The sequence below is a fragment of the Culex pipiens genome, chromosome 3, assembly GCF_016801865.2.
Source record: "Culex pipiens pallens isolate TS chromosome 3, TS_CPP_V2, whole genome shotgun sequence".
NCBI classification, from domain to species: domain Eukaryota; kingdom Metazoa; phylum Arthropoda; class Insecta; order Diptera; family Culicidae; genus Culex; species Culex pipiens.
Window position 1 is genome coordinate 171,122,057 of NC_068939.1, and position 12,350 is coordinate 171,134,406.

Here is a 12,350-nt window from a genome sequence, read left to right on the forward strand (position 1 = left end):
CAATACTTGAATATTTTGAAAACTAATGATTGCAAAACAAGGGCAAAAGTAAAACGCATTTTGAAACATTTTTTCATTCATATGTCAATGCTTGTAATTTCAATTCACCCCCCCCTCCCCCCCCCCCCTTTGACATTGGGCAGAGATGAGGAACATAAACTTCAAAAAATATTTGGGACGGCCTAAATGTATTAATTATTGCTTTCAGAAAACACAAATAAATTTAAAAAAAAATTATTTTAATTCTAAAATTTTCAACATTTGCATATGAGCATAAAACGAAGCAAAAGTTTGTTTGCCTTTTCTTTATTGGAGTTTATTTTAAAGTACTTAAATTTTCACAAAATAGCGTATTTTTTCGAAAATACTCAAATTTTCAGTATGGGTATCAAACGAAGCAAAATTTGATATAAATTTTAATTTTTTTAGAGTTTTGTTTGTAAAAAAACTACATTTTCTACAAAATACCGTATTTAAAAAAAAAATCTCTTCGTTTGATACCTATATTGCAGATTATGATTTTATTTTTGGTTGAGACTTCAAAGATCGTGTAGCTATAGGTTTATTCGTGCAATTTTTGCTTGTATGCAACAGCCACGAACCGCCCTAATTCTCCATACAAACTTTGGAGAAGAAGCATACATTCCTGTCTAAATATTTTTGAATAATTCAAAGTGCACGTGTTTCTGAGGACCTTAAACTTCATGCTTCTTCTCGAGTTGAGCTTGCGCAGTCATTTTTGTCATCTTTTATGTATTTTGAAGATTCGGCTATTATGGCAAATCATAGAGGAATGAGTTAATGGTTCGGTTTTTCGCATCGGCAAAAAAAACTAAACATTATTTTTTTGTGAAAATCAAGTTTTGGTAGATGCATTGGAACATCCTCTGCTACCAGGAGCAAAAATTTCGATTTTGCCAAAAGTGAATAATAGCCGTTTTTTTAATGATGGGCAGAACTGAAAACAATATAAAATGCACTTTCTTGTGTTGATAATTGTTTCTTTAAGCATGATTGTTCGGATATCAAAATGAAAAACCCAAACCCTCTTGTAATCTCATCATATTACTTTATTCTATCATTTTTCCTTCCACAGTTGCCATCATACAGTGAACAACAAACGGAGGTTACAGAATTGTTTTTTTTTTTCATTATTTAAAGATTAGTTACCTCCGGCGTGACCTCATCTCAGCTTTAACGTGTTCCATTCGTCTAGTCGGCTAGAGTTGTTTACATACATATATATTATGATATATAAATTATCCTCTTGGGGCCTTCAAACTTTTTCAATTTCGCCAAACAGCTTAAAATGAATATGCGCAGAAAAAAAAAACAAGAAATTTTATTTACAACCGTTAAATTTTTCTCGCCAAAAAACTCTTTTGATTGGGTTTTGGAAAAGGCCGCTTAGAAGTAATAGTTTCAGTAGCGTTTTGCGTTGCTGGTTTTTTAAATGTTTTAATTTAGGCATTACCAAGGCATTCTCGTTGCAATCAGTTGCTGTAACTTTTTTGATTTATTGCGCTACAATTAAATTAATTTTCCACGGTTAAATTTTTTTTCACTGTGGAATTTTAGGATTTTTGCTTCTCACAATACAAATTTTTGGTTACACGGGGGTGTAGGTAAAAATGAACATCTACATAAATTACACATTTTAAGTTAGTACACAATTCGTTTGTGATTTCTTTTTTTTTTAATCTTTTTTTTTTGGTTGAAGTTCTGCAAGCAGGTTCGATTTTTTGTGTGTGTGATATTTTCTTTTTTCACAGATTGACATTTGATTACGGGAGTCTGGATATGCGTGTGTGTGTGTTATTTTTCGTTTAAATGTTTTTTTTTGTTATGGGTGGTTAAAACTGTTGATTATGTTACTCTTGTTAGTAGTTCGTCTTTCATACAAAAATACTGTTTTCGCAAGGCTTTTGCGGACTTTTCAATCAAGGCTCTCTCAGTTCTCGATCTCGTTTATCACATGAGCCATCGTAGTAGGCTGATTTTGCGGGGCGGAGGGGGCGCTTGCTCGGATGAACGATTCAAAACAGTTACAGTTGGGAGGGGGTTTGAGGGGGGGAAGGTCGAACATAAATGCAAAGTTGAATCGTTCCCCACCTGATCGCAGTAGCCCGGGTTTTTTGGTCTCTCGATCGACGCACACTGCGCGATCTCATCGATGGTAGAACAGATCTAGCAGGCGACTTTTGCGATTTCCAGCGGACGAACCGCCCGACGAAGACTGCGCGGAGCCCGCGGCTTGCTGCGACGACTGCGACTGGTTCTGCCCTTTTGTACTAGTTTCGTTGCTAAGCTTATTCTTCATCTGCTCCTCGATCAGCTCGTGCATGTCGATCTGCCACTGCTCGAGCTGCTGCAGCAGTTCCACCTTCTGCTGGATGGCCTCCAGCAGCTGGCTGTTGGCCTGCATCAGCTCGACCCGGTTCTTCGCCAGCTCGACCTCGGCCTTTGTCCGCCGCTCGATCGCTGCGTCGCGATCGGCTCGCGCCTGCACCACCGTCTCGTCCTGGGCCAGACTCGAGTGGGACGCGTCGTCCCGCGCCTGGTTCCGCTCCTCGATTGCACTCTGCAGCTCGATGTCCTGGCCGGAGATCTGCAAAAAAAAATCCTTAAATAACCACGACTCAACTCCATACAACCTCCCTCTGACCTTGCTCTCCAGCGCCCGGATCAGCTCGGTCTTCTTCTTGAGTTCGTCCTCCTGGTCGATGAGCATGGCGCGCGTCTGCTCGAACATCGTTTTGAACTGCATCGCGTCCATGTTCATGATGATGTGCACGAGTTCGTCCGCCGCAGAGGAGAGCATTCCGCGTACGAACTTGTCCTGGCCGTTGTTGGGGCCGAGGCCGCCGCCGGATGGGCGTAGGCTGCCACCGCCGAGCATGGAGTTGGCGCCGGCATTTGGGCCGGCGTCCACCGATTGCGGCGCCGACGAGGACGTGTTGTCCATCGAGGAGAAGGACATGTCCGAGTGGAGGCCTGTTGGAGAGTGGGGGGAAATGGAATGGTTAGAAAAACTTGCAGGTTTGTTTTATGTATCATGCGTTTCCATTGAATTGTTCAAGCACTAAATTTTGAAGGTTTTTCGCCCAAATAAGTTGGAACGGTAACTTCAACTCACTGGTTCTCGGGCATAACTCAACCAATAGGGACAAATCACTGTTTCCAGTGATATGTAAAAATGTCCAGATGATAATATTGAGTTCTGCAAAGTTCTAGGATCATCTAGACATCCTAACAAATCACTGGAAAAAAGAATTGCCTTGATTGGTTGAGTTATGCCTGAGAACCAGCGAGTTGACGTTACCGTTCCAACTTTTTTGGAGCCTTGGGAGTTGGAATGTTAAAGTGAAACGGGACGCCAGTTCTTGGATAACTTTTGTTCAACCTAAATCAATTTCTGAAATTGGCATATTGCTTACTATCAATCGACCTGTTTAGCGTCTGCAAAAACAGAATCTCGTAAGTTACGCCATTTTCCTTAAAGTTACTTTTAAATATGGCGCTGCCTTCCCATTTCACCTTAATCTAAGATTCACAATCATTTTTTTAAATAAAAATAGGAACTTGACTAAAAAAACAACAATATATATTTTGACCAGGAAAAAAACAATTTAAATTTGTAGTACACGCCTGATGAACTGTAGAGTACCAAATGTGGCAAATTTGAGATTTCTGATTAGGCCAATGCAAATTGTTTGTAGATTTTGTCCTCCCCATCCAAAAATCGAAGGCAAAAATTATACACTCATCCCCCGGTGGTTGGTCACTTTTTCGTTTGACACTTTTTTTGTTTGTACCCCGTTGGTTGGTCAAATTCAAACTAAAAAGTGACGAACTGTCACTTTTACACGGCGCTCACTCACACTATCAAAACAAACGTGTGAACTTCGTGTAAAAGGGGTGTCAAACTAAAAAGTGACCCCGTTCGTTTGACAACAGTTGGTGTCAAACCATCGGGGTTTGAGTGTATTTAAGCTAAAAAGATAAATTCCCATTGAAAAATACTTCTTGTATTGATTGAAAGCTGTTAAGAATAGTTTGATCAACATTTATTTTTTTAATTTTCAATTCAATTTGAGCATTTAAGTGTTTTTTTTTACCGAATTATGAATTTTGAGACCAAAGATTGGAAACAGACGTAACATTCAGGATTATTAAAATAAATTCAATGATGTTTTTTTTCAATGTTTGGCTATAGCATAACAGTAATAATTAAACTAGTGATTTTTCACGAAAAAAAAATTAGCTGCGAGCCAATTGCTGAATATTGAAATTTCACGATATTTTAAAGGTACTCAAAAATCAACTATAAATAAGGCAATAAACTTATAACATATTTCAGAATAGTTGTAATAGGAAAGTTTCCGAAAAAGTATGCAGAAGATCAAGTCAAAATATAAGACCACTTGACACACTAAATTCACCACAAAAAAATTACAGAAAATATAAAACACTGCAAAATGGTGAACAAAATTTTCTTTAAACAAAATTTAATTACAAAATTTCGTGTATAATCAAAATATGCCATTTTTAATATCTTCCTCAGGTATAACTTGCAATTGGTTAATCGTTATTTATATAATTTTAAAGAGATTTTAAATTTAAATAGCTCAAACTGCTTTGGGACCATCCATAAACCACTTGGACACTTTTTTGAAATCTCAGAACCTCCACCCCCTCTCCCCTCCTCGTGGACAATTTCCGTACAAACCAAATATTTTTTTGTATGGAGCGTGGGCAATCGCTGTCGCTCCCCGTGGTTTTGTTTATAGGAGTTCTGAATGAAGCTCTTTATTTTTTAAATTCTGTGTAATACAGAAAAAATGTGGCAAAGATTACGCGGCTTCCGCAAAATCGCGAAAAATACCGAGCCTTGATAAAAATCACCAGTTCCCTAGAATTTCCCAAAAAAACTGATTTAATTTTTTGTTTTTTTTTTCATTTTTATCTGATCTATTTGGAATCTTCGGCAATGTCAATTCACACAAAACATGATATTGACAAAATTTACCCATTATTTTTTTCATTTTTCGATATGTTTTAGTAGACAAAAAGTGCCAACTTATAAGCTATTGAGTAAGACGGACGTTTTATTACAAATCACGATTTTTTGAAAAAATAGTTTTTTTTTAAAGGAACCAACCAAAAAAAAAACTTTTATAGATGCAAAATTTAATTTTTAATCGAAATGTTCTTTTGTAAAATTATGATAAAGTGCACCGTTTGTGCCATTTTTAGGGTCAATTATTCAACAAAATTGTCTTTTTTCATTTAAGTCCATCTTTAAAAAAAAATCAATGTTCAAAAATATTTTTTTTGTGAGATTTGCTCAACATCTTGAATTTTTTCTGTTGGTTTTTTAAATCTCGAGTTTCATTTTTCTCTGAATAATCCTAAGCATAACCTACGACTGCCAAAGACACCAACAAATCGATCAGAAAATTCCATCTCGAGTTACAAATTTTTGAATGTTTTCATAGATTTTTTCTATGGACAGGATGACACGTGTATGAAGAAATTGATTATGCAAATAATTGGTTTAGACTGCCCCCCCCCCCTCTTTCAAAATCGGCCCAAAAAATCTAAGAGCCATTTTTTTTTCAAAAAACTTCAAATTTTTAATGGAAATTTAAGTGCAATCAGCTGAAATCAAATTTAAAATGCATTCCCCTGTGTTTAGAATCATTTTTAAGCACGTTTGGGTTTATTCAAAAATCTTTTGAATTTTTGAAATTTTTCGATGTACAGTACCGCAAAAAGTATTTTTTCTGCTAAAATTTTTGTTTTGGTCAAATCTTACATTTTTTGAAATCTAATCATTGCAAAACAAAATTACTGGTGTAAAATGCATTTTCAAACACTTTTTCCAGTCAAATGAAAATATGGCTTGTTATTACAATTCCCCCCTCGACCCCGTCCGGAGCTGAGGGACAAAAACTATGAAAAAATATTTGCTTTGCACAGTGGTTCAGATAGCAAAATTGAGTGGAAAATGGATTTTCCGAAAAATTTTGAAGTTTTGGAGCTTTGGTGTCTTTAGAACTTCAGAACTTTTGGTTTGGTTGGAAATTAGGATGGTTCACGAAGTATGAAGAGGGCGACTTTGAAAATCTAACTTTTCAGGAATATTTTTGGGTTTTTTTTGCCTTCTAGGCTTGCCAATCCAAGCAACTTTGTGGAAGACACCCAAATTTTATCTCGCAATCTACGCTTTCTACGACCAAATTTAGACAAAGCATCAGGATTAAGTTTTAGAGAAAAGTGACGTTCGAGCTGTCATAGACAAACTTATGGGAAATTGGACGAGCTTACCGGTAAAAATATTTTCGAGACTGAACAATTAAGTCTGTCATATAGAAATTGCCAAAAACCATCAAAAAACCTATTTTTCAACATTTTTATTTTTAAAACCGCTGTATCTTTACAAGGATTGGACATAGGACAATGGTCAATATGGAGACTTTTATGTAAAATTGTCTGGGGAATCGGTTCCCACTACCAGTTTTTAAAAATGTTGACGTTTAGGCCACTTTTCAAAAAAACAGTTTTAGTAAATGATTTTGGTATTTTTTTAGGAGAGACTTACCATCCTGCATTTTTCGTGAGTCTTTTTGTAACATCTTAGGCTATTTCTTCAAAAATTTTGAACGAAGAAAATCTTGACACCACCTTCAAATTTAACTTTTAAACATAAAAATAAAAAAATCTCATAGAAATGGCGTGTATTTTTATTTCAGTATATTTCAGTGTAAAGCCCGTTCAATTTCCTACAAGTTTGTCCTTGACCACTTTTTGATGCGATGCATCGGCTTCGAGATACAGTAATTTTTAAATTACAAAATACAAAAATATTTAATTAACTTACGCCCTTCTCAAATGTTACTTTCGAGTACTATATATACACATACTCCATATACACAAAAATGGCTGATAAACGCCTAGGATAACATGTCTACAAAGTTTCATTGAAATCGAAGAGGGTCGGGTACTAAAGTACCAGAAAAAATCCTGATTTGAGCTGGAATTGCTCAATAGCCTTGTTTGCCAAATTTGATGAAATTTGTTAATTCATTGGCTGTTATAGTCTCGAAAAAAAGTTTGAAATTTTGGTGGATTTAAGCTGCTTTTTATATTGAATAATTCGTCTACTCTTAAAAAAGAAATCACTTCGCAGTCTTGGACAAAGTTGTTCTCTGTAACACGAACTCATGTTGATTTTTATAAATCAGAAGACAATAATCCAATATAAACCGATTTGCAGGTACAGTGGACTCTCTCGTTGTCGATATTGAAGGGACCGTCGAGAGCGGGAGGTATCAAATAATAGAACGAAAAATCAAAGCATGCTACTTGAAGAAACTGAAAAGTTTATTGACAGCTGGAGCAATATTGATATAGTAAATATATTCAGCCAGAGAGTCGACTGTAATTAACATGTCAAAATTTATTTTGTTTAGAATGCTCGAATCAGCCTCAAAGATTTTAGCTCAGGATAACACCAACATTATGCCGTTTAATGGATGGAAAAAGGGTCCAGTGTGAGCTACTCTGGTTGTTATGCAATCTCAAAAATCTTACCCGAATCATCATCATGATGCGTACTCCGCAGCGTCTGACACAGCGTCTTCAGCTGCCGATACACCGACTGTGCCTCCTTGTACAGCAGCAGCGTCGCCTCGTCCTTCACACTGGCCGGAACGCCCGCTCCCCCTGCTCCCCCTCCACCCACCATCATCATCGACTCATCCTCGCCGCACATTTCCTGCAGCAGCGACGAATGATTGGCGTGATCTCCGCTGCTTGCACCCGATCGCTGCGAGTCGAACGATTCGAGCCGCTCGCTAAGCGTTCCATTTTCCCGCTCTAACCGGTCCAACGTCTGGACGGTCATCTGGTACTTGGTGTCCTGCTCCTTGGTGCTCCGCTCCAGGATGTGTATCCGCTCGGACGCTTCGTTCAGCGCAATCGAGAGGTTCTCCTTTTCGTTGACGGACATGTGCAGTCGGTTCTCGAGGTCATTCTTCTTCTCCAGGATCAGCCGGAGCTCGTTTTTAAGGCTGTCGAGACTGTTGACGTGGTCCTGTATGCTGAGGGTACGCCGATTGCACTGTTCTTTGATTTCCTGCAGCTGAGCCGAGAGCTGGAGTTCGGCGGCGTTGGACTTTTTAAGCTCGTTCGAGAGCCTCGTGTTTTGGGCGGTGAGTTCCTCGATCAGCAGGTTCTTCTCGCGCTCCATCGCACGCATCACCTGTTCCTGCGCTTCCAGCTTCTCCTTGAAGGACTTGATGTCCGCTTGCAGTTCCAGGATGACGGCATCGTTTTCGCTTGAGGTTATCTCGAGCTGGCGTTTTAGGATGTACTTGTCCTGTTCCAATTTCTGTGGGGAGAGGGAAAGAAACAAAGTAGGCGATTAGACAATTAATAACAATCAGAAAATCAATTCCACGTCGCGACGGCGCGCAAAAGGCTCAGTTCAATGACCACCACCAGCAGCCACGTGTGGGAGGCGGACACCCTACTTCAGGTGTGTTCACACGGCCTACTTTGTCCCCGCCATTGGTAAATGAGGACATTTTTTCGTTGTTGTTGTTGCCACTCATGACTTCTGTGGGTCTGAGGATTCGACAAATTTGGTTGACGACAAATATTAAGCAAGCTCGTTTGGATTTTCTTTTTTTTTTTTTTTTTTTGGAGGCAATCAGTGTGGGTAGGTGGGTGAGTAATTGATGTTTTTTGGTTTCCAAAATTGGGTTCATCTCTATGGCGTCATTTGCCTTTGTTTTATTTGTGGCTGCTTTCATCACTGTACATGTTTAGAAATATTGTTAAATTATGTTTCTTTTCGAATGTAACAGTAATTTTTTTCACATTTTTTTTTTGCAAACTTCGTTAACCAAAAATCAAAAAAAAAAAATGCTCATGAATTGACACACATCTTTGAATTTATGTAACATCATGATTCGAATTCCCGGACGCTTTGAAACCCGGACACTTCATCTTGTTTCAACAATAATTTGGATATAAGTTATGATATGAATGCATTATGAATATCAAAACTGTGTTATTTGATGAATTCTTACATCAACTTTCATTTAATGTTTCATTGAACGCTGTAGTTAATGTATGGTTTTGATTTTCTTATTGCACACTTTGCACCAAATTCTCCCCCTGTGCAAATCATAACTGCACACAAAATATTTGCACACTTGAAATCCTACCCCTTCTCCCCCCTCCCCCGCTCGCCTAGAGTGGTGCGTGTCTCGACTGAGCTTTGTTGCTTTCGACCACTTTAGATCAGTTTCAAACTAGGGTGTGTGTCTTAGATAGTTTTTTTTCTGCTGTAGTTTGAGGTGTGCACTTTGTTGGGGAGCTTTTCACAACTTGCAGGATTGTCTAAAAATCTCTGAAATCCGCAATAATTTGTAGCAAATTTTTATATAAAATATCGATTGTTTTGATGTTAACAGCATTTTTGAGACCTAGAATGCCATTCACTAACATTTCAGTCCAAATTCGTGCGATTCATAAGCAAAATCAAGTGTCCGGGATTCGAAGCACAAAAAGTCATTTTAATTTTGAAATTCTGATGAAAAATTGTTAGAAAAGACATATTTTGCATGCATTCTCTAAAAAAAATGACTGTTTATACTACATCCTGATGATACATTTTCAACTTATTTTATAATTTTTTGCCAGGTATAACAAAAATGATGTGCTACTAAGTGTCCGGATTTCGAATCATGACGTTACGCCAAAAATCATTTTTCCGCCAATTCTGATCTTTTAAATGCTTAGGAAAGCAAAATCCAAATAACAAAAATAGGTTTGAAATTTAGAATGCCTAAAAATTGTTATCAAAATATGAGTATTAAGTAAAATTTAATAAATATTAAAAATAAAAATTAATAAATTAAAATATAATAAAATAAAAAAATACTAAAAAAGCAAAAAGTGTCAAAAACAAACATAAACTAAACAAGATAAACGCAAAAGAATTGCTCAAAATCTGAGTAATTACGAATTACATGCCAGTCTGGATGGAAACCCTTGGATATAACGATAGATTTTTTGAACCAAGTTTTAATCATTAAGCAAAAGTGATCTTCTAAACATGGGAAAACAAAAAAAATCGATTCAAAATGTATATAGGGGAACTATACCCTTTCTCAGCCTATTTCTATTATCGGCCTATCAGCACTTTGATCATGAATTACAGCTTCCATAAAGTGTTTTTGACTGTTCCAAAGTAATAAATAGCTCAAATAAAAGTTAGCAAACAACTCTCCATTGTTGATACATCTGAAAATGTTGATTTAATAGTGGAAAACGGCAAAAGTGATGAGAATTGGTCGAACGGCTTAGAGTGATTAAAATGGGTATATTTCCCCTAACACGATCATTTGACAAAGTAAAATTAATTTAAAAATTTAAGGAAATCAAAACCATACATTTCTGCTTTGCCTTCCCGATGCTTCGAACGCCTATGAAATATTTCAGTGAAATGTTTCACATTTTTGGTAAACCTATAATTTTATTTAGTCTAATCTTAAGGTGTTTATAATTTGTTTTACATTATAGTTTTAAATACATTTTCTTCTCTGACTCTGACTCTCTGAAAAATTTTTACGGTATTAAATGATTTTTGACTTTTTTTTAATAATAATTTAAGAAAATTTGGGATACATTTTATATTAAAAAAATTAAAACTTAGCTTAAAAATTAAGTTTGGATTAGATCAGGAATCAACAATTTTAACTAAATTTGTAAGAGCCTTTAGGCTGGTAAAAATTTTATTCAAAGTTTTGTCCCGCGGTCAAGGTCAAGGAAGAGGAGGGGCAAAAACTATCACAAAATGGTTCATACATTATTTGAGTTATGCTAAAACCGAAAATTTGCAAAATATAAACGAATTTATGGAAATATTTTTTTCTTATGGTTTTCTGTCTTTTTACGATCTTTGGTCCAAAAATAAAAAAAATTGATAAAAAAAATACAAAAATAAACCTTATAAAAATTTTTCGAATAGTTTACGATCAATTGTACAAGTTTTTTCAATGATTTTTTTGCCCCTGAACATTTCTCTACGAAATCGGTCTATTTTTTTAAGTTGTAGGTATGTAAGGACTGCACTGAAAAAAAATGATACACAGTAAACAAATTTTGGTAATTTTTAATTTCACTTTTTGTCACTAAAACTTGAATTGCAAAAAAAAAAACACTATTTTTATTTAATTTTTTATATGTTTTAGGTGACATCTAATGCCAAATTTTCAGAAATTTCTAAAATGGGCAAAAAATCTTTGACCTAGTTATGATTTTTTGAATCAATACTGATTTTTTCAAAAAATCGAAATATTGGTCGCACACATTTTTCAACTTAATTTTTCGATGTAAAATCGAATTTGCAATCAAAAAGTACTTCAGTGAAATATTGGTAAAGTGCACCGTTTTCAAGTTAAAGCCATTTTTAGGTCAATTTTATGAAAATAGTCGCAGTTATTATTTTTTTGAAATTTGTGCCCATGTTTGTCCACTTTTGAAAAAAATATGTTTGAAGAACTGAGAAAATTCTCCATGCTAATTCGATTTTACATCGAAAAATTAATTTGTTGCGACAATTATTTCGATTTTTTGAAAACAAAATTAGGATTGATTCAAAAATTCATAACTCGGATTTTTTGCCCATACTGGAAATTTCTGAAATGTTGGCAATAAAATATGTAAAAAAAATAAAAAATAAAAAAAAGTGTTTTTTTTTGAAAATCAAGTTTCAGTGACAAAAAATTAAATTCAAAATCACATTTTTTTACCGTGTATCATTTTTTTTCAGTGTAGTCCTTATCCATGCCTACAACTTTGCCGAAGACACCAATTGGATCAAAAAATTCCTTCAAAAGATACAGATTATGAAAATTCAAATATAACGTTTATGTATGGACAGCTGCCAAATTTGTATGGAAAACTATATGGACACACTAATGATGCAAAATGGCTTCTTTGGGCAAACCGCAGGCACCAAAAAAGTTTCAGCCGGATTAAAAAAAAAAATACAAAAAAATCGCATGACCGAAATCCCAGACAAAGGCTCCCCAATAATAATTTGTTGGCCCCCATATTTTCAGGGGGAATTTTTGAAATGAAATTTAAATTTAAATAAAATTACGGATACTCTTCATAGGTAATGGGAAAAATTTACTTTTTTTTACTTTAAGTAAAAAAGGAAAAAAAAACAGTGTTTATCACTTCAAACGATCGCTATATATAATGAAACATTTTTTAAATTATTCAGTCTTTAAAAAAATCTGTGAATAGTCGCTATTGAAAAGCCTTTC

At 35.6% G+C, this 12,350-nt stretch overlaps 1 protein-coding gene across 3 annotated transcripts in view; it reads right to left on the reverse strand.

Moving 5' to 3' along the window:
* Positions 1-1,047: 1,047 nt before the first annotated feature.
* Positions 1,048-12,350, reverse strand: part of LOC120423599 (bicaudal D-related protein homolog) — a 75,807-nt gene continuing 64,504 nt past the window's right edge. For all 3 annotated transcript variants that reach the window (XM_039587487.2, XM_039587472.2, XM_039587464.2), the window contains exons 3-5: positions 7,597-8,395; positions 2,666-2,994; positions 1,048-2,608 (exon numbers count right to left, since the gene is read on the reverse strand). In XM_039587487.2, the coding sequence (XP_039443421.1) occupies positions 2,168-2,608; positions 2,666-2,994; positions 7,597-8,395 (1,569 nt within the window). In that variant the 3' untranslated portion in view covers positions 1,048-2,167. The remainder of the gene's footprint in view (positions 2,609-2,665; positions 2,995-7,596; positions 8,396-12,350) is intronic.